This window comes from Eleginops maclovinus, chromosome 15 (assembly GCF_036324505.1).
Source record: "Eleginops maclovinus isolate JMC-PN-2008 ecotype Puerto Natales chromosome 15, JC_Emac_rtc_rv5, whole genome shotgun sequence".
NCBI classification, from domain to species: domain Eukaryota; kingdom Metazoa; phylum Chordata; class Actinopteri; order Perciformes; family Eleginopidae; genus Eleginops; species Eleginops maclovinus.
Window position 1 is genome coordinate 887,192 of NC_086363.1, and position 26,245 is coordinate 913,436.

Consider the following 26,245-nt stretch of genomic DNA (forward strand, 5'->3'; position numbering starts at 1 on the left):
TCTGAAGGAAATTTAATTTCAAATTTCTGAACTAATAAAAACCATGTTTACACAGACGGGGTTACGGGGTTTATTCTCTAAACTGAATTTAAACTATTCAAATGTCTTTTAGTTTTATTAAAATCATAGTAGTGCTGAAATGCAGAAATACAGAAGACGCTGAGTCGTGCTCGTTCAGGGGCGCTGACGGTCTGTATCTCGCCCACTCTGTCTCTCTGTGGTGATACGTCTCCGTTTGTCTCACCGACTATCTGTTGTCTTCCTCTGCCTCTCCATCAACGTCACCACTCCTCCATCTTTGTTTGTTTCTTCCTCCATCATCAGGAAATCAGAGATGGAGCTGAAGAGGAAGCAGGAAGAAGAGGAGAGGAAGAGGAGGGAGGAAGAGGAGAGGAGGATGCAGGTGGGTGCTGATGAGGCTCAGAAGGCTGGGGGGGGATTTTGTATCAGTGTGTGTAATTTTTATAATAAAATGTAAAGATGAAATAAAAAAGTGTGTGTGTGTGTGTGTGTGTGTGTGTGTGTGTGTGTGTGTGTGTGTGTGTGTGTGTGTGTGTGTGTGTGTGTGTGTGTGTGTGTGTGTGTGTGTGTGTGTGTGTGTGTGTGTGTGTGTGTGTGTGTGTGTGTGTGTGTGTGTGTGTGTGTGTGTGTGTGTGTGTGTGTGTGTGTGTGTGTGTGTGTGTGTGTGTGTGTGTGTGTGTGCACGCGCAGGATGAGATGGAGCTGCAGCTGCTGGCGGAGCGGGAGGAGGAGGCGTCCCGGCAGACGGTGCTGGAGCAGGAGAGGAGGGACCGGGAGCTGGCCCTCAGGATCGCCCAGAGCGAGGCTGAACTCATACCTGAGGAGGCCAACGACCTGCGCAGGTAACACACACTCACACACACTCACACACACACACACACACACACACACACATACGATACTACACAGATACAGTTTGACTACATCTCCAGCGGGATGATTCTTTACTCACTGGGTCTCCTGGCCTCTCCGGACCGACCTGGAGGACTTCCTGTGGTTTCTATCCGTGCAGAGGCGCCGTGTTTAACCCTCTTCTTTGTGTTCTGTTTTTATTCCCTCTCAGTAACGGCTCCTCAGTTCCATCGTCTCCCGAGAGAGCAGCGTAAGACCCCGACGCTTTCACCCCTTTAATTTACCCCCTCGGACCTCTGACCTCTTCAAACTATAACCCCCCCCTCCCCTGCATGCTGTAGTAATCTCTCACAGCCCCCTGTCTGACACACTGACTGTGGCCCTGCTTATAGAAAGCACCAATTTATTTTAATTAGCAGAACTTTTATTTTCCACGTTTTAGAAAACTGCCGTGATTGTCCCCCCCCCCCCCCCTCCCGGATCGTGCCCCGTGTTTATCAGACTTCTGAAGACCCTAAAATGACTCTGAAGGAGGTGCACACTGTAAAGGCAGCTCTCTGAATGGTGTGTGCATCCTAACAGCTCACTTCCTGAGATAGATAACAGTCTCCCTGTGTTTGCATTCATTAGAAGTAAAACACACCTTTGTTCGGTTCATTAAACTCAGTGTTTGCAAACTCTAAATGATATTTCATGCAGCTTCGTCCCTTGTGAAGGCTGATGGTCTCTAAGCAGGGTTTAAGATACAATTATAACAGAGTTTGTGGTGAAACCAATTAAAAAAACACTCAAATCTTAAAATCTGAGTCGGCATAACACAACAGGATGATTAGGAACTTTTAAAGGCATCTCTGATGAAGATGCATGAGGTTACACACATTGCAGCAGTCCCTCATCTTTCAGGGAAACCACATCTTTTGAAAGAAATACAATACAAATGTTGACTTTATTCGCCTTAAAATGCAGAGTTCAGTAACGTCGGGTTAGTCAAGCACTTTACACACAACTCTATTAACTCTATAAGTGTGTGTTGAAATCCCCCCAGAATAACACACACTTACCCTTAAGATTTTGAAGTGATGGTGGAGGCTTTGGTTTCTCTGCAGGATGACGGAAAAATAAGGGGCCGGATTTTTATGGAAGAAAGATGTAGCATCGGCTCAAAGAGATAATATATTTAATATATGGTATAATACTCAGCAAAACCATATTCAAAATAATAGATTTACTAAAAAATAATTATATTTTGGGGCAAATATAATCAGCAAAAAGCCTGTTAGAAACGACATGATATTATATAGATTTATAAAATAATAAAAGGTAATAATAATAATAAAAGTATTTAATAATAATAATAATAATAATAAATGTATAAAATAATAATAATAAATGTATAAAATAATAATAATAATAATAATAATAATAAAAATAATAAATGTATAAAATAATAATAATAATAATAATAATGATAATAATAATAATAATAATAATAATAATAATAATAATAATAATAATAATGGCAAGAAAACAAAACATTAAAAAAAATGATAATGGCATAAAAAATATCTGAGAAATTAATACAAACATCAATTAAAGCTCAATTAAAAATATCTCGTCGGGACTCTGGACTATGTGCAGTGCAGTATCACAAAGAATATCTGGACGCTATAAATCTACTCTGTTGTTCATTCAGCAGAAGTCTAAGTGAATATTTTCCACCTTTATCTTCCCCTGAATCCCTTCTGCTGTCTGATAAACCCTGTCGTGCCTCTGATCGAGGTCTAGAAGAAGAATCAGTTCTTTCTGAGCTGCTGGGGACAGGAATCACCTTCCCCTGCTGATTTATGTATGGTTCTTATCCTGGTTATTAATCCCATCATGTTCTGTTTGCAGCTCTGCTGGAACCCCAGTGCTCAAGAGCTTGACCATGTAGGTGTCTCTTAATCCCAGACCTGATGTAGATGTTGTACTTGTGTCTATATTTAAAAACACCACATATATTAACCCTCTCCACCGGGGACGTCATGCTTTTTAGGGAAGAGATGGCCAAGGAAATGTCTGAACTGCTGGCTAGGTGAGAACCCAGTCTCCGTGTCCGTCTCCAACTTTAAATCAAAAGACGAGACGCAGAGCTCAAAGACTGCTGATTACTGATGATCGATTCATACAGATTCTGATCAACGGGTTAAATTACCTCAAAACGAACCAATCATTTCCTCGCTTACTTTACTATCATTTATCCCAGTGGATCCCAAACCAATCGTGTTTACAACAAACATAAGAACAAGATCTACGTACTTTTACTCAAGGTCTGAGTACTTCTATACTTTTACTCAAGGTCTGAGTACTTCTATACTTTTACTCAAGGTCTGAGTACTTCTATACTTTTACTCAAGGTCTGAGTACTTCTATACTTTTACTCAAGGTCTGAGTACTTCTATACTTTTACTCAAGGTCTGAGTACTTCTTACCTCACTGATTAATCGTGAGGACGCAGAGCCGGCCAATAGGATTAGAGGAAAGCAGCAGAGTCCCGCCTCCTGGATGAATATGGAGCTGGAGATCCGGCTCACGTTTCCATCCATCCTGAAGTCGTTCATTATTTCTCCGAGCTGCCGCTGAACGTCCGAGCCGCTCCTCTGACTCGTGCATCTCCACGATCTCAGTCCCTACTTCTGTTCCGTCTCTTTCCTGTCTGCCACCGAGCCGCTCCTGCTCGCTTTCTCCTCCTGCAAATATCCTGCAGCTAAAATAACTTGTTCCTGTTGCTCCAGATACTGTGGTGACTTCCAGGTGGGTGGAGGTTACCGTGCGATGTGTTTAAGGCACTCTTTAGTCTCACATGCTCAGAAAATGTAGGAATCAATTCAGTAAGTGTCAAACCTCTGCAGGAAATCCAGATCCCACTATGGATCGGGAAAAGTACTACTCTGTCAGCTCCACATGTCTGATGTAAGCTATTACAACACTTTGATGCCTTCCAGGTGGCTGGAGTTGACTGTAAAATGTAATCCTGGTACTTTTTAACCTCATTTAAGCCTGAAAATTGAAATATCTAAAAGGGAAACGTGCATTTCTCAGTCAGTGAGTCTCATTCTTCTGCACACTGGGATTCAAATCCCCCAGCAACACCCTCCACCAAATCATAATCATAATAATAAAGCTTAATTTGAATAAATACAATATCAAAAACAAAATCAAATCAAAATAAATAAAACTAAATTACAGATAATGTGAATAAAGCTCTTTAAGCGTTACCTTTATTACAAGTTAATGAAACACATGCAAATCCTCTTTTTAGCCTACTCTAACAAATCACAGCTGATTTAAGACTGTTTTGGTCCAAATATTGGTTAGAAATAGAAAATCATGACACAGTTATTGCACTTGTGGAGTCAGTAGGCGTCAACAGGGTTTCAAATAAAAACCACATTAATTTGAGGTGATTTCTGTTCCTTTTAAGCTTGCCTTGACAACGCACTAGCCTCACGTGGTCATAAAATGTGAGAACAAATGGAATATATAACAGGTTCATTGCACTTGTTGAGTCATTAGGTGTCAAAGTTCTGCAGAAAACTTTGGATTTAAACCACATTTCACTCTTTATAATAAGTGATGTGTTTCCCGCTCTGTAAGCTCCACCCATCTTCTTTACAAGGCAAAGCAACTCCTGCAAATCCTCTTCTGTATGCAAATTAACCCCGTCCTCTTCCACTCTCTGCTGCTGGCTCCTTGTCGCTCACTTCCTGCCCCCTCCCTCTCTTGTCCCCCCAGAGGTCCACAGGTTCAGGCCACCAAGGCTGCAGCCGGCGCCAAGAAGTACGAGCTGAGCAAGTGGAAGTACGCCGAGCTGCGGGACGCCATCAATACCTCGTGTGGTGAGTGTTCACATGTAGGCGCTCTGCGGGCATAAACACAATCTGTCCCCTGAAGTAAAAGCAGAAGCCATCTCTTTATTATTTATGCTTCTTTATTTTATGAGTGACATTCTCTTTGAAGTTGTTGATTTTATTTTGTATTATTATTAATAATTGTGAGTTGACCACCTTTATCAAACAGCCCCTATAAACCTGTTTGCTTTTGGTTAAATCAACATGAATTTAGGTGTAAATTAAGAAATCTCACCTGTCTGGGGTGCATTCAGGTTCCCCAGGGGCTGACCTTTATACTGACCCTCATTGATTCACAGAGCTGATCTTTATACTGACCCTCATTGATTCACAGAGCTGATCTTTATACTGACCCTCATTGATTCACAGAGCTGATCTTTATACTGACCCTCATTGATTCACAGAGCTGATCTTTATACTGACCCTCATTGATTCACAGGGGCTGATCTTTATACTGACCCTCATTGATTCACAGGGGCTGATCTTTATACTGACCCTCATTGATTCACAGAGCTGATCTTTATACTGACCCTCATTGATTCACAGAGCTGATCTTTATACTGACCCTCATTGATTCACAGAGCTGATCTTTATACTGACCCTCATTGATTCACAGAGCTGACCTTTATACTGACCCTCATTGATTCACAGGGGCTGATCTTTTCATCCTCTCTCTGTAAGGCTCTGACATGTCTGAATCACAGGTAATTCGGCAGGAACACCTGGCACTTTTTAAACCACTCATTTTATTTGAGTTGTATGGCCACTTCTCTCATGTGGGAGTGAGTAAGTGGTCCTGCAGGACAGAGGAGAACTCGTGCTGATGAACCCGCCGTTATACCTGGCGCATTTCTGTATTCAATACCAGATGATGAGGTATCAGACCACTGACAGCTGCTTCACCTTTACACTGACTATACGTGAGTCTGTTTCAGGTAAAAGGTGCAGCCGTTTGGCTTCCTTTGATCCTTACTACTTAGAGTTTGTAACATCCGGATGTTTATGACTCATCATTAGAGGATAAACTACCTCTGAAACAGATATCAGATCATTTGTTTGCTCAACAGAATTTCAAAATAAAAGAGGTTGATGGTTGAAGCACCGGCGACCCGTCTCCTCAGGCTGACGGGATTTAATGATGGAGATTTTTCAGAAAGAGCTAGCGGGAGTTTATCCTCCTCTCGTAATATTGAGTTTAACCTGAGCGCTCCCTGTCCTTATCCTCACTGCAGGAAGCGTGAAGGACGAGGAGGTCTTATGAATGAGTGTGTGCAGAGAAAACACACACAGGCAGAAATGAGTGTGTTAGAAAGGGCGCTAACCTCCCCTCCCAGACAGAGGACGAGCTGAAATACTGATGTGATGAAAGTCCACATCTCACTCTGCTGTATTCTGCGGGGACTCGGCTCTGAATGCTAAAGTAGTTTTTTGGTCTTCCTGCAGAGTGTTTTATTGCAGGTGACGTTAGCTCAGAACTTAGCGTGCATTAAGCTCCGCTCACACTCTAACAAGACTGAAGTCATTTACCTGAATCGTCCTGATGTCTTCACTTGATGCTGCAGGCTGAGGGAAAAGCTGTTCTGTAGGCTAATGCTCAGTGAGTCCAGACGCCTACTGCCTGAATCTGCTTCAGGAGATCTTATTTGCTCATGTGGCCCTAATCATCTTCTTTCACAAAGTCACATTTTTTGTCTCCCACATGTTTTTCCTTTCGATGTTCTTTCAGAGTCCTTTTTCCAAATTTCGACTTTTCTGAATTTCTGACAATTTCTTCAAAATGATCAGTTTTTTCCAAAGGGGGGGGGGGTGTGTGTGTGTGTGTGTTTAGTGATTTTAGTCTTTGCAGCCCATTGATGTGCACTAACACCTGTAGTACACTCCTCAGAGAGCTCTTTTGAAAGTCTCTGTTCTCGTCTCTCCTGCAGACATCGAGCTGCTGGCCGCCTGCAGGGAGGAGTTTCACCGCCGGCTCAAAGTGTACCACGCCTGGAAGTCAAAGAACAAGAAGAGGAACACGGAGACGGAGCAGCGAGCGCCCAAATGCGTCACGGACTACGGTAGGAAGCCCTGACACATCGCTGCTTCTGTTCAGGAGAATCTTTAATCCCCTGTTTGCGCTTTTTCCAAACGGTGACAGTCGTTCAGGCTTTCTCTCGCAGTGCTGACATCAGAGTCAAATGAATTTGAACAGGATGAATATTTGTTTTAGAGTTATTCTGCATCATTTTAAATGAGTATCAACAGCAGAGGATCACATGTGACATTTATATTGAGATCCAACAATCGTTTAAATGATGTGTGTCTCGAGACTAAAGTCCGGTTCTTTTTCTCTGTTCTAAAAGTGAGGACTTCTGTTCGGAATTCTGAGATTTGATCCTCCAATAAATTCAGAGTTTTCTGAGATTGGTAGAAAGTTTCCTTCTTCTCAGAATTCAGAGTTTTCTTTTTTTTCCTCAGAACTAACTCAAAATAAATAACCAGATCTGAAAATAAGTCCACATGTGGAGCTACAGCAATCCCCTTTCAATTATCTCTGGGTTTGCTCTGAAACACCAGGATGGGATTTTTATTCAGCATGAATCTTTCAAAGATGAAACCCAATATTTCTTCTGTTTTTCTTCACTCTCTATCACGTCGTCACCATCTCTCAACTCGTCCCGTATGGAATAATAACATTAAGTGTTTCTGTGTTTCCTCTCTGATCCATCACATGTTCCTCCGTGTTGCATCACTTCCTGTCCCTGTGTCCGTGTAACCTGCATGTTTACTTTCAGATCATGCACCTGCTGTGAGAAAAGCATGTAAGTGGTCTTCAGTGTGTGACGTACTAACCACAGACTGTAGCCCCCCCACCACCTCTATTAACCCTAACACGGTAGAGATTTGCTCGGACGGGTTCACCGCTTGTTGGGGGTTAGTTTTTGCAAAAGTCTGCCGATTGCTCTTGATGGTGGAGGGTTTCTGAGGCTTGCTCTGAGACGACGTGAGCTGGGGAGATTATTTCAGTGATTTTCAGGAGCTTTCCTTCATTTGAGGATGTTCTCGGAATCCAGACTTTTTGTCTTTTTCTCAGAACTTCAAATATTTTCTCAGAACTTCAAATATTTTCTCAGAACCTTCAATATTTTCTCAGAATGTTTTCCTCGGCATTCTAAACACAGAAGATGTCTGCAGTGATTTGATAAAGAGCCGAGGTGATTTCCTCTGTGCTCTATTCAAACTCCCACAGGGAGGAATTCTCTCAGGAGGGAAACGGGGATCAGGGCTTCACGTGTTGATGATCGTAGGAGAGGTGTTGTGAAATATTCCACAAACTAAACATATATCTGGCAACAGATCTTTAGTGCGTGCAAGTAAATGGCCCCCTACTGTGTGTCACATTCAGCTTGTGTTTATCCTTTCCAAATGCATCTTACTAACTACAGTCAGATTTGAAATTGCATTGGAATATTTTATTAGATTTAAATCCAAGTGTCATTAAAAAATCTTAAATCTGCTCAAATGTTTATATTTAGTAATAATAATAATCATTGTAATTCTATTTAAAGACAGATATAAATAAAATAAAATAAGAAAAACTAATAATATTTAAAGCAAAAAAATAAACAAATACATTTAATTGTATAATGTACATTTTTTAGGGGGATTTAAAATCATTTAAAAGAAAGCCACATATGTCATGTCTGTTTCCCAGCTGGCCCTTCTAAGGCCTTTGAACGCCTCTCCACCGCTCAGAGTCTCTGAATGAGCTCTGCAGCAGCGGGGCAGGAAGCGTCTCTGAGGAACCTTCTAGATTCTATCAGCTTCTTAGTTATTGGTCAGAGGGTTAGGGTGTGAGGATTTTCTTCTTGCTTTTTGGGAGGTGATGCTGTAACGATGAGTCGCTCTGAGACGGGTAACAAAAAGACTCATTTTGACCTGAATCAGTTTGACATTTAACACAAGTCCTTTGAACTGAGCTGGGAACATGTGGTATAGTCTAATGCACATTTCTTCATTTTAAACTCAAAACTAAAGGATGTAAAATGAGTCTTTTTGCAGGAAAGCTGCACCCTGATCTGAAGCTCGCTCTCTGTAGATGCTCGCTCCTTTACGCTCCACTTGGTAGAGAAATGCAGATCATGTTTGTCTATGTTTTCACACGAGTTTGCAAAGCCTTCATAACCCTCTGCCACGCTTCACCTCTCGCTGCGTCGTCAGCGCTGAGGTCCGCTCGCCTCCGGCAGCAGAGCGAGAGGACGCCTGTCTTTATCGCTCTGAACTGATCCCAGAGCAGATAGGCTGTCCACCTGCAGGGAGGAGGAACAGGAAGTCAACATGCCTGTGCTTCACCGGGATTATTTACTCCTATTTCTCCTTTTTTTGTGTTTAAAACAAGCCATATTCCAGGAATACAGCTTTACTCCCAGTGAATCCCCTCCCCCCCTGCATGTAGCTCCTCCTCCTCCTCTTCTCTCCTCTTCTCCTGCAGAAGCCTCACTTTCTATTTCTCCTCCCTCGTGCTAAAGCCCAGCAGAACCCGGCCCCCCCGATCCCGGCCCGGCAGCTGGAGGTGGCGATGAACCGGCAGCAGAGGTACTTCCGGATCCCCTTCATCCGGCCGGGGGACCAGTACAAGGATCCGCAGGGCAAGAAGAAGGGCTGGTGGTACGCCCACTTCGATGGGCCCTGGATCGCCCGGCAGATGGAGCTGCACCCGGACAAGCACCCCATCGTGCTGGTGGCAGGTACAAGTACACAGGAGCAAGTGCAAGTACACAGGAGCAAGTACAAGTACACAGAATTGTACTTGAGTAAAAGTAGAAGTACTCAGATCTTGTAGTAAAAGTAGAAGTACTCAGATCTTGTAGTAGAAGTACTCAGACCCTGTAGTAGAAGTATTCAGATCCTGTAGTAGAAGTACTCAGACCCTGTAGTAGAAGTACTCAGACCCTGTACTTGTACTCGTGTCTCTGCAGGTAAAGACGATATGGAGATGTGCGAGCTGAGTCTGGAGGAGACCGGGCTCTCCAGGAAGCGGGGGGCGGAGATCCTGCCCCGGCAGTTTGAGGAGATCTGGGAGCGCTGCGGGGGGGTCAGCTACCTGCGCAGCGCCATCGAGAGCCGGCAGGCCCGCCCCACCTACGCCACCGCCATGCTGCAGAGCATGTTCAAGTGAAGGGGGGTGGGGGCTTCCACTGCAAACAAAGGGACAAATGCACCAGCTACCTAACGGGGGGGTGGGGGGGTTTCTTCTTCTCTGTGCTGGTTTCCTGACGGGGGAGGGTTTGCATTGAGCCCTGCAGAACATCCCATTAATTAAAGAGGAACCAGGGACCAGTGATGGTGGAAATGTTGTGGGGGGGGTCCCAGCTCAGAGACACTGTTGGATGCTAACCTGCATATGATGGGCTGTTAGCACTATTAGCATTCATTAGCACCAATAATTAGCATTACACAATAAGGCTCTGCGGATTTGAGTCCATTTTTCTCCATCGGTTCTCCTGATGACCTCCATGAGTCGTGTAGTGACCATTAGATACAGAGAGCACCTCTACTGAGGACACTTTAATAAATAAGCAATCTGTCCGATCAAATGATCCAAAGTCCACTAAATCTTCAAATTGACCCAGATGAGTCTAAATGTGGTCCCTTTCTGGTCCTGAAATGAACATCCTCAATAACCCCCGACATTGTCAAAATCAGCCGAGACATTTCATAAATATTGTCCTCATAAGCTACTGAATGATGCTAATAGCCCGTCATATGCAGGTAAGCATCCGGCAGAGACCCCTACCCATTTCTATCATGGATCACGGTTCCCTTGAGGACTCTCCTCCTGTAACACTTCTGAAGTCTAATGACGAGGCCTTACTTCTTCTCTAACCGGGTTCAGACGCCACATGTAGGACTCCTCTCTTTTGTTTTGAAGCTGCCTCCCCAGAACCAGAGCCCCCCGTGTGATTATGCATCCCCGCGTCTCTTCCGTACTCACAGATGTTTACATCGTCTCCGTGGTTCCTCCAGGGCGGGGACTCTTGCACAAGGAGCCTCAGACTTCAGATCTCTGCTAACACTTTTACCTTTTGTCTTTCCAAGCGAATGTAACTGCTCGTTGATTTGTTCCCGTAGTGATTCCTCTCTTCCTGCCTCTGGTTTAATGAGAGAAAGGTCCAAGACATCAAACCCTGGGTGGTTTTTATTTTCTGGCCTGAGCAGTAATTCAGCTCCCTGATTATGTGTGTGTTTATGAAGCGATTATGCAACTCCTCGTGGTTCAGCTCTGCAGAAACAGATCATCTTTAAAGTCTTTACACGAGGAAACTCTTTGCCAACGCAGTGAGTCACATGACATAAAGGAATCATCCCACTGCTCAGAAGTATAATTTGATTCTTAAAATGTTCCGTAATAATCGAGTCTCTGGTTTGAGAGGCTCACGGCGATGCCCTGGTACTCAACTGGAACATGCATACAGTACGATATGTCTCCTTACAGCAGGTGCAGAAGAACGTTTGTACAGGTTCTACTCCACGAGAAGCAATAAATCAAGCGCACTGAGCGTACGGGGGGGGGGGGGGACAGAAAGCCTCCTGTGACAGGTGTAAAAAGAGACAATCTGCTGCTGTGACGCTACACCTGTGTTCCCCTGAGGTTCCCCCCCGCTCTGCTCCGCACAGCAAAGCGCTGACGTAGATTATCCCAACGCATGAACATCTGTCTCGTTGCAAAGCAGCAGATCCTCCTTTTTACAAACGGCATTAACGTGCGGGAGAGCCATGAACTAATGCACCACAGAAACCTGGAACACATAAAGCAAAGACCAAGTCATCTGTCTTCATGTCCCGGTCCAAAGTAGACTGTAGGTTTTAAAGACTCCAGAACCTGTAGAAACCACACGGGTTTAAATTACTGATAAAATAAGTCTTTAATTGACCAAAAACTGACATGCTCAATTTCACCCTTTTATTCAAATGTAAGATGCTCTCTCTCCCCTGTGCTTTCTCTCTATTGAGCAGCCTGTGCAGTTTAACTCATGCAGCAAAAACTCTGTTTAGCTTCAAACTGAAGGACTGCCATTAGCTTTTTAAAGCTCCTTAAAGTGTGGGACCCTGACCTAGAACCCCGGGATCAAAGTGTGTCTGGTGCATGAAGACACATAGAGGGTCCCCTTCCTGCCTCAGAGCACGTTAATGCCGGGTGTGAATGGGTCTGCTCCCTGAGCTCCACCCCCCACCCTGAAAGCGTCCTGCTCCTGCTCCACACCTCACAATCATTCCTGGGGAAGCACTGCCTTTGTCACTTTTCTAACGCTGATCTCTAACAGAAGAATTAAAGCATTCCATGTTTCACCGAGTCTCCGCCTCTCCTTCTTCTCCTCCTGCTGCTGGAAACTCCTCAGAGAAAGGAAGGACACGCCGCCTCTTATTCAACACAGTTTGTATTTTCAGCTATCGTGATAACACCAAGACAGTTTCACACGTTAAATAAGAAAAATACATATTACAGATGTGTGTCACGCCCCGGGAAAAGCAGCAATAAACCTGAGTGTAGTCTATTTACACGAGCTGTACAAGAGGAACTGCAACCTGTTAGAAGAGGAGGGGCTAACGCTAGCATTTAGCACCAAAGTACAGCCACGCACAGCAGCTGGGACGGCTGTGTTTAATGTGAGGTGTCCGGTGTGTTAGCTCCAGTATGCACACTTCCACCAAGATTCAGGAACATCTGGACTGAAGTTTTTCCGTTAGCTTGGTTACTATCCCCTCGTTAGGTGCTTAAAACCTCTTAAATGAATCAATCTGAGGAGGGAACAACTTTTAGGTTCTCCAAACCGAAACACAGAGGCTTCAGACAGGAAGTGGCTTTGGTGTTACATTAGGATGTTAAGGGTTGGGATCCATGGATCTAGTCTCAATGAAATGGTTTCCTGCCACTACTGGAAGGGTTCTTCAGTCCCGGGTAGAGAGCTGATGTGTGTGCGTCCTGTGCTTCAGCGTCAGCAAACCTAAACATCACGCGTGTGCTCAACATGCTACTCACTACACAAACACACATAGAGAATCAGACGTGTACAAAAGCAGTCCGGCGAGGACCCGTGTCCACCGGGGCGATGCTGAAGCCGCCCGCTGAGCTCCTCTTCGTCGCCCCGCTGAGACGAAGGCCGTCCCGTGGGGGTTCAAAGTGTCCTAAATGTCCGGAGATCGTCCTCTGGGGTCTGGAGAGCTCTGGAGAGTGGGTACAGTTTGTCCTGAAAGCTCTTCAGCTCTGGAGAAGAGACGAGTCCCGAGTTCCTGCTGAGTCTGGTTTCATCGAGTCTGAAGTGGGGGGGGGGGGGGGTGCACAGAGGAGCAGTCAGGCTATATAGGGGTCATGTGATACAGCAAGGAGGTCAGACAGTAAAGCAGGCTTAAAAAAGTCATGTAGGTTTAGTAAAAAGAAAGGAATCGTAATACATCTTGAACCAGGAAAAGTATTGTGTGACGTGTAATAGTAATGTGTCCTCAAAAGAACTCAGTCAAGGATTTGTCAAACTGAAAAAAGTCAGAGTATTTTATGTTGAATCTTTTGGGAAAATAAATAAAGTTTCCCATGAAAGAAGACTCATAGAAACAGCGCAGTACTCCTTTAAAATGTACGATAAAAAGGTACAAAAGTCAAACCGTAGTAGGTCTGGATTTAGAGCCCGTCTTTTGAGGAAAGGGATCGAAGTGTTTCTGATGTTCTTTGGGTTTTAAAAGTCACTCCACACTCCGCTGTCTCGGGGCAATAACCTCAAGAGTGTTTGTGTTCGGAGCAGAAGGACCCAAGAAGAGGATCACAGAGGAGACTAATCCCCCCAGGTGAGACGTGGACTCGGGACATATGACTAAAAAGACACAAAAGTCTGATAAAAAGTCAAAGCATCGTCAGTAGTAACAAGAAAAACCCTCCAAAGATCGTAGTGGAGTGCGTCTTGAAACAGTCATTACAAATCTTCAGAATTCATCAAAAAGTCCTTAAAACTAATAAAAAGTCACGTCTTGATTTTAGTGGAAATGTGTCGCAGTGAGTCGAGCCCCTCCTCACTCACTCTCGTTTCTCCTGCTGAGTGAGCACGATGGTCTGATTGCACGAGGCGGCTTCACCAACCTCTTACCTGTTGTATTGTTCTCAGGTGACGTCCAATCAGATGCATCGCTTTAACTGGAGAGGCCGGGGAGGGGGAAGCTGTCTCTGTGTCTGGAAGAGAGAGGGGGAGTGAGGTGTGAGAGGGAAAGTGCAGCTGCAGCATCTCTGTGAGGAGACGGAGAGATCCAAAGAGGAGATAAGACCTGCTCAAACTGCAGAGACACAAACCCTCCAGCAGGACAATCACACAGACTAGAGGAGATGTAGAAATACACAAACTAGATAAGAAGACTCCTGATTTACAGTCAGATCCATCCTGAAGTAAAGAGTCCCTGCTGCAGCACCGAGCAGCTGTTCAGACAAGCCAACGTCTTCATTCATAGGTCTTACTGTCAGCTGTAAAGAGTCCTGCTGATATACGTATATACACTTTAAAGAGTCCTCTCCTGCTGATGTTCAGGTGTATATCAGTATGTAGAGTCTCTACTTTAAAGAGTCCTCTCCTGCTGATGTTCAGGTGTATATCAGTATGTAGACTCTCTACTTTAAAGAGTCCTCTCCTGCTGATGTTCAGGTGTATATCAGTATGTAGAGTCTCTACTTTAAAGAGTCCTCTCCTGCTGATGTTCAGGTGTATATCAGTATGTAGAGTCTCTACTTTAAAGAGTCCTCTCCTGCTGATGTTCAGGTGTATATCAGTATGTAGAGTCTCTACTTTAAAGAGTCCTCTCCTGCTGATGTTCAGGTGTATATCAGTATGTAGTGTCTCTACTTTAAAGAGTCCTCTCCTGCTGATGTTCAGGTGTATATCAGTATGTAGCCTCTCTACTTTAAAGAGTCCTCTCTTACCTGCACACGGCCCCGTGTCCTGGCAGGATGCTGCACTCCCCCCCCGGGCTGCAGTAGTCTGGCTGCAGGTCACACACACTCTGACAGGGCAGACCGTCCACTGACAGGAAGCCAGGCTCACACACACACCGGGCCTCCTTCATCCTGCCGCTCAACAAGCAGCGGGAAAACTCCTCACAGGCCAGGAATTTACAGGGGTCTGCCTGGTCCGCTGAGGAGGAGGAGGAGGAGAAGGAGGAAGAAGAGGCAGATTAGTGTTCATACAGAGAGCTGCTGTTTGGTTTTAACGAGGTCTCCGGTCAGATTGAGATGTGAGATTCGAACACTCGGCTTTTCCTTCTCCTCTGGTCTCTGAAATATCTCCATGAAAAACGATATGCTGTTTAATGCTTTAGGATAGGATGAGGGGCCGTGGGGGGGGGGGGGGCGACAAAAAGGAAAATAAATACGATCAAAAACAAGCAAACAAAGGCGGCTCCTAAAACCCTGAAATGACTCACTGTATCTCCTGTCCCCAGGTATGGAGGTCAATGGCTTACTGTGTGTGTTTTTGGTCGGTCTGTCGCTGAGCAGATGTTAAAATGCTTTACTGGAAGCAGGGTGCATGTGCAGTTAGGTGCATACGTGACAGATACATTACTGAGTATTTTGTTTCCTCCTGCAGAAACCTGATACCTCTCTGCTGCTCACCGCTCATCTTCATCACTGTTACTGCTGCTCTATAATGTCCTGCACAGCACCGGAGGATTAGACAAACACACCCAATTACTGTGTCTGTGTGTGTGCATATTTCTGAGGAGAATATTACACACTGGGAGACATCGCAGGAACACTGTGAGACATGAAGCTCGACAGCTGCTGTAAGAAGATGGACCTGAAAGTGAAACTGAAGGCTATGAGAGAAAATAGTTCCTTTATTGCCCAACGTTAGCCGCCTTTAGCTTAGCGGTGGTGAGTGAAGTCAAGAATCCTATAGTGCTCCTAACACCAACGTAATAAGAGTGTGTGCAGTACCTGGCTCCACGTCCAGGGAGTGTGTGTCGATCTGGATGTGCAGGTTCCTCATGGCGTCGGAGCAGAACTCCTCCAGGACGCAGTGCACGGCCTCCGTGATGTTGTACGGCACCGAGCGGGAGAACTTCACCTTGCTGTTCACCACCACGCTGCCCTTCCTGAAGTTCAGGATCTCCAGCTTCTTGAAGCCCGTCAGGTTGGCCTGCAGGTACGGCATCAGCTGCAGCACAGGAAGCCGTGTGAGATACACCGTGTCCTAAAAGCTCCCTGCTCAAACTAACTGCTGCTTTGAGGGAACTGAAAAACATATAAACATCAAACTATCATAAATCTTTGTCTGTTTGGTTTTTATCCAGCTAATGCTGACGTGGCTACGAGACAGCACTGAAACCTTTGATACGCTGTGAATGAATACCTACAAAACTTAACAGACTCCCTGAAGAAGCCTTACTCCTGCTCTGAGAAGTTAAGGAGAAGAATAAACAACATGTTAATGTAGTTTAAAAATTCCACGAGCTAAACTCCTAAAACATGCTGCCTCTCCTGTAGAGTGACGGGGAAACGGTTGATAAAAGGTGCAGTAAAACACAACGCTATAAATTACCGACTCCCTGAACTCATCTTCACTTCCTCTCAACGCGCTGAACCATAAAACCTTCAGATGTTCTTTTGTTACGCTGCGGAAACACAGAACCAGCCCATAGAGAAATGATGCCCTGATCAGAGATGGGAAGTTACTCAGTACAAGTACTCAGTTACTGAGTACATGTACTGAGTTACTGCTCTTAAGTACACGTTTGAAGTACTTTACTTGAGTATTTCCATTACCTACAATACTTCTACTCCACTACAATTCAGAAGTAAATGTGTACTTTTATTCAACTACATTTATTGAATAGTTGCTAGGCAGATTTGGATTAATGATGTGAAATATAATCAACCCTTAAAGAGTACTTCTACTTTTACTCAAGTACAAGATCTGAGTACTTCTACTTTTACTCAAGTACAAGATCTGAGTACTTCTACTTTACTCAAGTACAAGATCTGAGTACTACTTTACTCAAGTACAAGATCTGAGTACTTCTACTTTTACTCAAGTACAAGATCTGAGTACTTCTACTTTACTCAAGTACAAGATCTGAGTACTTCTACTTTTACTCAAGTACAAGATCTGAGTACTTCTACTTTACTCAAGTACAAGATCTGAGTACTTCTACTTTACTCAAGTACAAGATCTGAGTACTTCTACTTTTACTCAAGTACAAGATCTGAGTACTTCTACTTTACTCAAGTACAAGACCTGAGTACTTCTACTTTACTCAAGTACAAGACCTGAGTACTTCTACTTTTACTCAAGTACAAGATCTGAGTACTTCTACTTTTACTCAAGTACAAGACCTGAGTACTTCTACTTTTACTCAAGTACAAGATCTGAGTACTTCTACTTTTACTCAAGTACAAGATCTGAGTACTTCTACTTTACTCAAGTACAAGATCTGAGTACTTCTACTTTACTCAAGTACAAGACCTGAGTACTTCTACTTTTACTCAAGTACAAGACCTGAGTACTTCTACTTTTACTCAAGTACAAGATCTGAGTACTTCTACTTTTACTCAAGTACAAGACCTGAGTACTTCTACTTTTACTCAAGTACAAGACCTGAGTACTTCTACTTTTACTCAAGTACAAGATCTGAGTACTTCTACTTTTACTCAAGTACAAGACCTGAGTACTTCTACTTTTACTCAAGTACAAGATCTGAGTACTTCTACTTTTACTCAAGTACAAGACCTGAGTACTTCTACTTTTACTCAAGTACAAGATCTGAGTACTTCTACTTTTACTCAAGTACAAGATCTGAGTACTTCTACTTTTACTCAAGTACAAGATCTGAGTACTTCTACTTTACTCAAGTACAAGACCTGAGTACTTCTACTTTACTCAAGTACAAGATCTGAGTACTTCTACTTTACTCAAGTACAAGACCTGAGTACTTTTACTTTAACTCAAGTACAAGACCTGAGTACTTCTACTTTTACTCAAGTACAAGACCTGAGTACTTCTACTTTACTCAAGTACAAGACCTGAGTACTTCTACTTTACTCAAGTACCAGACCTGAGTACTTGTAGTTGTAATCGAGTATAAGGAGTACTTCTCCCTCCTGCTTCTGAAAGCACAGAACCTTCAGTGTTTTGTCGTCCTGTGAATCGAGCAGATGAGGTCTGGAGCCTTCGGATGCTCTAGTTAGCTATGATGTCATCATGTTGTTTACTGAGGAGATGAACCACATCAGAGTCACCTCCGAGTAGAAACCTCATCGAGACGTGAGCATCTTTTTAAATCCAGTTAAACCCAAAAAAGCTCCTGCAGCACTTCCTCCCGGCGAGCGATTACAGATGCATTGCTCTCTGAGTCCCAGGAGGCCGGACGTAATTACCTCTATCGATGCAGTTAGCAAAACAGTTCAGCAAAATGAAATGTATTCAGAGAAAGTCTCTTTTCTCTCCTGCGAGGCGTTTCATTGTCCTGAGCTGATTTATTTATATATTTACTGGTAATTACTGAGAGTTTCAGCGTTTTAACTCAGTTTCCCCGCTGTCAGCGATACACAGCAGAGGGAGAGAGGGAGAGGTTCCTCTGATTTAAAGGTGAGGTGTGCAACTTTTGAATGCATTAAAATGACTATATATTGGACTGGATCACTGAACTTCTTCTTCAGTTTTCTTTAGATTATTGTTGAAGAATCTGCCGTTTAATGGAAATGAAGCCTTTAAATGTTTGTCCTTTCATTCCCGTTTCACTTTTCCACACAGCGCTGAATTTTAGATCCTGTGATTACATTTCTTATGTTTATATTTCACTGTCCCTGCATTTCATTGCAGCACTGCTGTATGCTCCTGTTTTCATTCCTGCTTTCTCTCATTTCTTCTTGCCGTATTTGTTTGGTGCATCCTCCTGGGATGTATGCATGTATGCCACTGAAGCCCTGAATCTTATTAAACTATCAGATATATTTCCTTTCATCCAGCATCCACATGCAGCTTTAGCCTTTGTTTAAAACCGTGGGGGGAATGTTAACACAATTACCTGCAGACCCGCTGAAAAACCCTTGTGAAGTTTCTCTATAAACAGTGTAAACCTGACTCTGGCAGGGGGCTCTCTGCTGCCCCTCGCAGTGATTGGTGGGCTGATAAGGATTTTATTCTGTAATGAACTCTCTGGGGAGCGCGTGCAAACAGAACAGCTAGAGTTTACAGCAGCAGGACATTCATCAAAAACACACGCCTTCCTTTTGCGGGACTTAAAGGTGACGTTAGTGTTTCTCATGTGTCTGAGAGACTAATGAGGACGGAGCAATTCTGCAAACACGAAAATATAATCCAGTGTAGGACAAACAAATATTCAACAGAGCTCAAATAAAGTAAATCTTAACAATACAAGGCCTGAAGGAGGCTAATGTTGGGCTATAAAGGAACTACAGCACGGTCACATGACCTCACGTCTCCACCGCTAAGCTAAAGGAGGCTAATGTTGGGCTATAAAGGAACTACAGCACGGTCACATGACTTCACGTCCCCACTGCTAAGCTAAAGGAGGCTAATGTTGGGCTATAAAGGAACTACAGCACGGTCACATGACTTCACGTCTCCACCGCTAAGCTAAAGGTGGCTAATGTTGGGCTATAAAGGAACTACAGCACGGTCACATGACTTCACGTCTCCACCGCTAAGCTAAAGGAGGCTAATGTTGGGCTATAGAGGAACTACAGCACGGTCACATGACTTCACGTCACCACCGCTAAGCTAAAGGAGGCTAATGTTGGGCTATAAAGGAACTACAGCACGGTCACATGACTTCACGTCTCCACCACTAAGCTAAAGGAGGCTAATGTTGAGCTATAAAGGAACTACAGCACGGTCACATGACTTCACGTCTCCACCACTAAGCTAAAGGAGGCTAATGTTGGGCTATAAAGGAACTACAGCACAGTCACATGACTTCACGTCTCCACCACTAAGCTAAAGGAGGCTAATGTTGAGCTATAAAGGAACTACAGCACGGTCACATGACTTCACGTCTCCACCACTAAGCTAAAGGAGGCTAATGTTGGGCTATAAAGGAACTACAGCACGGTCACATGACTTCACGTCTCCACCACTAAGCTAAAGGAGGCTAATGTTGAGCTATAAAGGAACTACAGCACGGTCACATGACTTCACGTCTCCACCACTAAGCTAAAGGAGGCTAATGTTGGACTATAAAGGAACTACAGCACGCTCACAGACCTTATTTCAGGCTAACAATTAACAGCACTATATCTTTATTTGTACCACCTACAGTACGCTTCACACGCCTCTTCATTTGTTCCCCGAGCGCAGACTAAAGATGGATGTCTTGTTAGACAGATTGATTTTCATTTAGCCTGACCCTCCTCAGCGTTATCATCCTGTTTAAAAGATGTGCCGAGGCTCAGAGGAACACACGCATCATAACAATGTGGTATTTATTCATCGGGTGAAGGAACGCTGACTGTGCCTCATATTTCTGGGTATGTTTAATATGTTCACCAGGGAGATACTGGAGGAAACATGGCTTTATAATGGTGACCACTGGGAGACCAGTATGAATGTTTTGCTGATGCATTTCAGCTTTAGAGATGGGAGAGTATACATACAGAGGAGGAAAGGATTCAAAGCAGTCAGAAGAGGATGAAATCAACGGTAAGTCTTTTATAATAATACCTTATTGATTGTTTTCTTTAAAGCAAACTACAAGCATAAGATTTCAGGGAATAAGCCAAAAGTAAAATAATATTTAGTCAGTGCTATCGACTTCCTCCTGCTATCTTGTCCTTTGTCCACAGTTTGGTCCAGGAGATGGAGTCTTCATTTCCCTGGAGATGGTTCCCCTTTTGGCGAATCTCAAAGTTCATACCAAACAAAACACCAACTGTGTCCTTTTCTTTTCACCCTCCGCCTGAAACCAGAACCCATTCTGCTCTGATTGGTTTTGGTCCAGCGCTTGGCGAAGTCCCGCCCCTTAGCCTATCATGTATTGAAGCGCTAGCCAACAGTAGCCTGATTGTTAAAAAGTGATGTCACTAAGGTCCAGACTTTGAAGATTTGCGCCTTAGCAGACCATTTACATGCTACAGGGGAAAAACCCCAAAAGCAGAACAGGTCCACTTTAAGCACCGCCACGTTCTGGAAGTAGGAGTCTCAAAAGGCTCCTTTAAAGCAAACGAGGGATCTATGTCACCCAAACAAATCCAAATGACATGTCTGTTTGCAAATTAATGAAATGTTTATTAGATGTTTTTGAGTCCAGTCGAACCCTCCACAGTCTGTCAGGTTTTCTCCCACACAGAACAGGAACAGCGTCGCCTCGATGCTCCCTGCCTCGTTGATTACGCTGAGTCATTGTTCGTAGTAAAATGAAGGCTGATTGAGTTTGAAATGATTCTTCCAAAACATCAACAACACAGATCTGACCCTCAGGGTTTCTTCTTTCAGGATGAAAACAAAGCTGCTCGTGCTTATTATTTTTACCATTTCATTTGGGAAGGACACACAACCTAACACTTTTTTTCAGCTTTGCAAAATGTTCTTAAATCGTGAAGGTACTTTTCTCTGGAATAGAGGGCTAAAGATATAAGAAGCTAACTGACAAACACTCTCAAATTAGTACGTGTTGTCTTCTTAATGCGCCCAATTGAAGGCAATTGACCCAAGTCGAGTCAATTGATGAATGTCTAACTTCTCAGTCCAGACTCGAGTCCACATTTCAGCTTTCTAGCTAAATGCTTTCCTACTCACCACCTCTGAGAATGTGCTCTCCAACTCCAACTCAGTCGTGTCTCAAGTCAAGTCACGAGTATTTCACTTAAAAATCTTGTTGCCGCACGCCAACGTGATTCAAGTCAACTAAAGTAAAGTCACACACGTTTCATATTCATAGTGTGTTGTGGTTTTCTGATATTGGAAGCATATATTTTAACTACACCGCTCAGGTAAAAGTTGAAAATGAGCAATAGCTATAAACTCTGTGCAGCACATCCGTTTTCATGCTTCTTATTTGAACTTAAATTGCATCGTCCCTATCAAATAAAACATCAATGAAACGTCTTGTGTCTCAGGTTACGAGTCACTCTGCTCCAGTCCTTCATATCCTGTCTTGAGTCCAGGTCACAAATACTACAGTCCATATCCCTGCCCAAATCGCACCGTTTCTTACTCTAGCTGAATGTTTCCCACTCACCACGTCTAAGAAGGTGCTCTCCAGCAGCTTGTACTCGGACGACGTCTTGTTGAACAGGTCCTCGGAGAAGGCCATGTTGGTGACGCGCAGGCTGAAGAACACCACCAGCTCTCGGCCGTTGCTCGCCGTGGTCATGGAGGGCGTGGTCAGGTACTTCACCGGAGGCCGGGCCGTGGCGGCAACAGTGGTACGCTCCTTCCCGACGGACCGGAAGTCACTCTCCTTTTCTGAATCCTGGTTGGCCGATACGTCCGTTTGGTCAAGCTCCACCGCCAGGTCCTGGACCGCCTCGTCGATGGCGTCACCCGTCGGCACCGGAAGAAGGGTTTCATTTCCTTTCGGCGTGGCCGGGTTCAAGTTCTCATCGATAATGACGATGGCCGGCTCCACCTCCGGTTCTGCTACTTCAAAGAGTCCAGAGTCTGGAGTCGGGTCGAGTTCAGACACTTCTGTTGGCGGAGGTGAAGGGAAGGCGTCTGAGACCGGTGCTCCCGTTACGCTGACGTCACTTTCTGGAGATATGGAGTCTTCGGTGTCTTCAGTTCCTTCTGAAAGTCAGGCAAAAGAATATCACTCATTTGAGAGCGCTTAGAACCGGTCTCTAGATATCAGTATCAATTAAACATAATACACGCTGGACTTATTTTAGGTCAATGTGGATAAAACCGCCAGCTAAATGCAATGTCTGAAATCATCAAGAGATCAAACTGGATGATTAGGAAAAAGGGATTCTTCATGCGAGTTGTTGCCAGAAAAAGGGAAGCTAGCGAGCCCGAGATTCAGGAGGAGTGATTCCTGTAATCTCGCCTCACATTCAGGGGTCGTTGACTGCAGCGAACAGAGCGCCGAGTTTTATTTTTTAGACTTCAAACTTTTACAAAAAAGGTACAAAAACAGGACTTCTGATTGTCACCGCCCCAAAGTAAAGTGAAGGCCTATAGATGTTGGAGCACTGCAAGGGGTCCACGAGAGGGGTCGACTTTTTAAAGGTTTTTCAGGAAAAAAGAGAAAATTTACAAAAACATCAGAAATCTGGAGTTTACAGCTACATGTTTACAGCTACATGTTTACAGCTACATGTTTACAGCTACATGTTTACAGCTACATGTTTACAGCTACATGTTTAGAGCTACATGTTTAGAGCTACGTGTTTACAGCTACATGTTTACAGCTACATGTTTACAGCTACATGTTTACAGCTACATGTTTACAGCTACATGTTTACAGCTACATGTTTACAGCTACATGTTTACAGCTACAGCTACATGTTTACAGCTACATGTTTACAGCTACATGTTTACAGCTACATGTTTAGAGCTACATGTTTACAGCTACGTGTTTACAGCAACATGTTTACAGCTACATGTTTACAACTACATGTTTACAGCTACATGTTTAGAGCTACATGTTTACAGCTACATGTTTAGAGCTACATGTTTACAGCTACATGTTTAGAGCTACATGTTTACAGCTACATGTTTAGAGCTACATGTTTACAGCTACATGTTTACAGCTACATGTTTACAGCTACATGTTTACAGCTACATGTTTACAGCTACATGTTTAGAGCTACATGAAGAAGTTAGAATACTGAGGAAATAGTGGGACATCTTTAAAAGGCGAAATTTTCATAAGTTCCTGACCTGCAGTATCAGATCCGTCAACATCCCCCTCGATGTTCAAGTCATCGATGACGGGTTCATCTTCCTCTGAAGGCTGCATGACTGCTGGTACGATGGGTAAGTTATCCTCCTCAAGAGGATGGTGTTGATCCATTCCGACCGGTGGAAGGAACTCGTTATCCTCGATTACCTCAACAGTGTCCTCTCCAACGGTCAGACCTTCCATGCTGTCCAGCGGCTCGAGGATTGTAATGGATTCTGCTGCCGGCTCAGTGACATGTTCCTCAGGTTCTGGTTCTAAAAGTTCAATTATCCCCTCCTCAGGTTCTGGGACTTCTTCTGATGCTGGCTCTGAAACTTCGGGTAACTCTTCTGCTAGCGGTGCAACTAACTCTTCCTGTGGTTCTGGTCCAACTACTTCCTCCTCTGGTTGTTCTAGCTCTGCCACTTCTTCTGAATCTTTCCCTGGTTCTGGAGCTTCCTCTACAACCTCAACCAGTTCCTCACTCGGTGCTGGTTCCTCTGATTCTGCTGCCTCAACCATGTTATCTTCAGGTTCATGCTCTGGTTCAGATACTGGTTCCAATACCTCCACCACTAATTCTGCTGGCGCTGTAGGTTCAACAACTTCTTCTTCGACTTTCAAAATCTCCACCACTTCCTCCTCTGGTTCTGGAACCTCTGCGACTTCTTCCTCTGCAGGTTCCACAACATCAGCTGCTTCCTCCTCAACTGCTTCTACTACAGGTTCTGTTTCCCCTGGAACTTCAGGTTCTGTTTCCCCTTGAACTTCAGGTTCTGTTTCCTCTGGAACTTCAGGTTCTGTTTCCACTGGAACTTCAGGTTCTGTTTCCCCTGGAACTTCAGGTTCTGTTTCCTCTGAAACTTCAGGTTCTGTTTCCACTGGAACTTCAGGTTCTGTTTCCACTGGAACTTCAGGTTCTGTTTCCTCTGGAACTTCAGGTTCTGTTTCCACTGGAACTTCAGGTTCTGTTTCCTCTGGAACTTCAGGTTTTGTTTCCTCTGGAACTTCAGGTTCTGTTTCCTCTGGAACTTCAGGTTCTGTTTCCACTGGAACTTCAGGTTCTGTTTCCTCTGGAACTTCAGGTTCTGTTTCCACTGGAACTTCAGGTTGTGTTTCCTCTGGAACTTCAGGTTCTGTTTCCTCTGGAACTTCAGGTTGTGTTTCCTCTGGAACTTCAGGTTCTGTTTCCTCTGGAACTTCAGGTTCTGTTTCCACTGGAACTTCAGGTTCTGTTTCCACTGGAACTTCAGGTTCTGTTTCCTCTGGAACTTCAGGTTCTGTTTCTTCTGCTTCTACCTCAGATATACCATCTTCCGGTTCCTCGTCAACCTCTCCTTCCAGTTCAACTATTTCTTTGTCTGGCTGCAGAACTTCCACCTCTTCTTCAACATGTTCTTCGTTCAAAATCTCAACCGCGGCATCGCTTGTTTCTGCTTCTGGTTCAGATTCTTCTGGCTCTGATCCTGGGACATCCTCTTGGTTTTCTACAACCGACTCTTCCTCTGAAACTTCAGCAACTTCTTTTGGCTCTGAATCTTCAGGTACTTCTTCTTCTGGTTCTGAAACTTCAGGTACTTCTTCTTCTGTTTCTGAAACTTCAGGTACTTCTTCTTCTGGCTCTGAAACTTCAGGTACTTCTTCTTCTGTTTCTGAAACTTCAGCTACTTCTTCTGATTCTGAAACTTCAGCTACTTCTTCTATTGGCTCTGAAACCTCAGCTACTTCCTCTGGCTCTGAAACATCAGCTTCTTCTTCTGGCTCTGAAACTTCAGCTACTACTTCTTCTGGCTCTGAAACATCAGCTACTTCTTCTGGCTCTGAAACTTCAGCTACTTCTTCTATTGGCTCTGAAACCTCAGCTACTTCCTCTGGCTCTGAAACATCAACTACTACTTCTGGCTCTGAAACTTCAGCCACTTCTGGTTCTGAAACTTCAGCTACTTCTTCTGGCTCTGAAACTTCAGCCACTTCTGGTTCTGAAACTTCAGCTACTTCTTCTGGCTCTGAAATTTCAGCTACTTCCTCTGGCTCTGAAATTTCAGCTACTTCTTCTGGCCCTGAAACTTCAGCTACTTCTTCCTCTGGCTCTGAAACTTCAGCTACTTCTTCTGGCCCTGAAACTTCAGCTACTTCTTCTGGCTCTGAAACTTCAGTTTCTTCTTCTGGCTCTGAAATTTCAGCTACTTCTTCTGGCTCTGAAACTTCAGCTACTTCTTCCTCTGGCTCTGAAACTTCAGCTACTTCTTCTGTTTCTGAAACTTCAGCTACTTCTTCTATTGGCTCTGAAACTTCAGCTACTTCCTCTGGCTCTGCAACATCAACTACTACTTCTGGCTCTGAAACATCAACTACTACTTCTGGCTCTGAAACTTCAGCTACTACTTCTTCTGGCTCTGAAACATCAACTACTACTTCTGGCTCTGAAACATCAGCTACTACTTCTTCTGGCTCTGAAACTTCAGCTACTACTTCTGGCTCTGAAACATCAACTACTACTTCTGGCTCTGAAACTTCAGCTACTACTTCTTCTGGCTCTGAAACTTCAGCTACTTCTCTGGCTCTGAAACTTCAGCTACTACTTCTGGCTCTGAAACATCAGCTACTACTTCTTCTGGCTCTGAAAC

At 44.1% G+C, this 26,245-nt stretch overlaps 2 protein-coding genes across 7 annotated transcripts in view; one reads left to right on the plus strand and one right to left on the minus strand.

The window, feature by feature from the left end:
• Positions 1 to 12,092, plus strand: part of LOC134876882 (unconventional myosin-VI-like) — a 69,714-nt gene extending 57,622 nt beyond the window's left edge. Inside the window, exons 27-36 of one of the 6 annotated variants that reach the window (XM_063902097.1) lie at positions 325 to 403; positions 712 to 863; positions 1,085 to 1,123; positions 2,767 to 2,802; positions 2,909 to 2,947; positions 4,648 to 4,751; positions 6,689 to 6,820; positions 7,538 to 7,564; positions 9,272 to 9,490; positions 9,722 to 12,092. In XM_063902097.1, the coding sequence (XP_063758167.1) occupies positions 325 to 403; positions 712 to 863; positions 1,085 to 1,123; positions 2,767 to 2,802; positions 2,909 to 2,947; positions 4,648 to 4,751; positions 6,689 to 6,820; positions 7,538 to 7,564; positions 9,272 to 9,490; positions 9,722 to 9,921 (1,027 nt within the window). In that variant the 3' untranslated portion in view covers positions 9,922 to 12,092. The remainder of the gene's footprint in view (positions 1 to 324; positions 404 to 711; positions 864 to 1,084; positions 1,124 to 2,766; positions 2,803 to 2,908; positions 2,948 to 4,647; positions 4,752 to 6,688; positions 6,821 to 7,537; positions 7,565 to 9,271; positions 9,491 to 9,721) is intronic. The other 5 variants (XM_063902098.1, XM_063902099.1, XM_063902101.1 and 2 more) reach the window with 5 other exon arrangements.
• The window catches only part of LOC134877197 (titin homolog), a 31,376-nt gene continuing 16,926 nt past the window's right edge, over positions 11,796 to 26,245 (minus strand). Inside the window, 6 exon segments of the mRNA XM_063902615.1 lie at positions 11,796 to 13,058; positions 13,880 to 13,962; positions 14,701 to 14,911; positions 15,715 to 15,934; positions 21,975 to 22,522; positions 23,618 to 25,352. Coding sequence (XP_063758685.1) covers positions 13,923 to 13,962; positions 14,701 to 14,911; positions 15,715 to 15,934; positions 21,975 to 22,522; positions 23,618 to 25,352 — 2,754 coding nt within the window. The 3' untranslated portion in view covers positions 11,796 to 13,058; positions 13,880 to 13,922.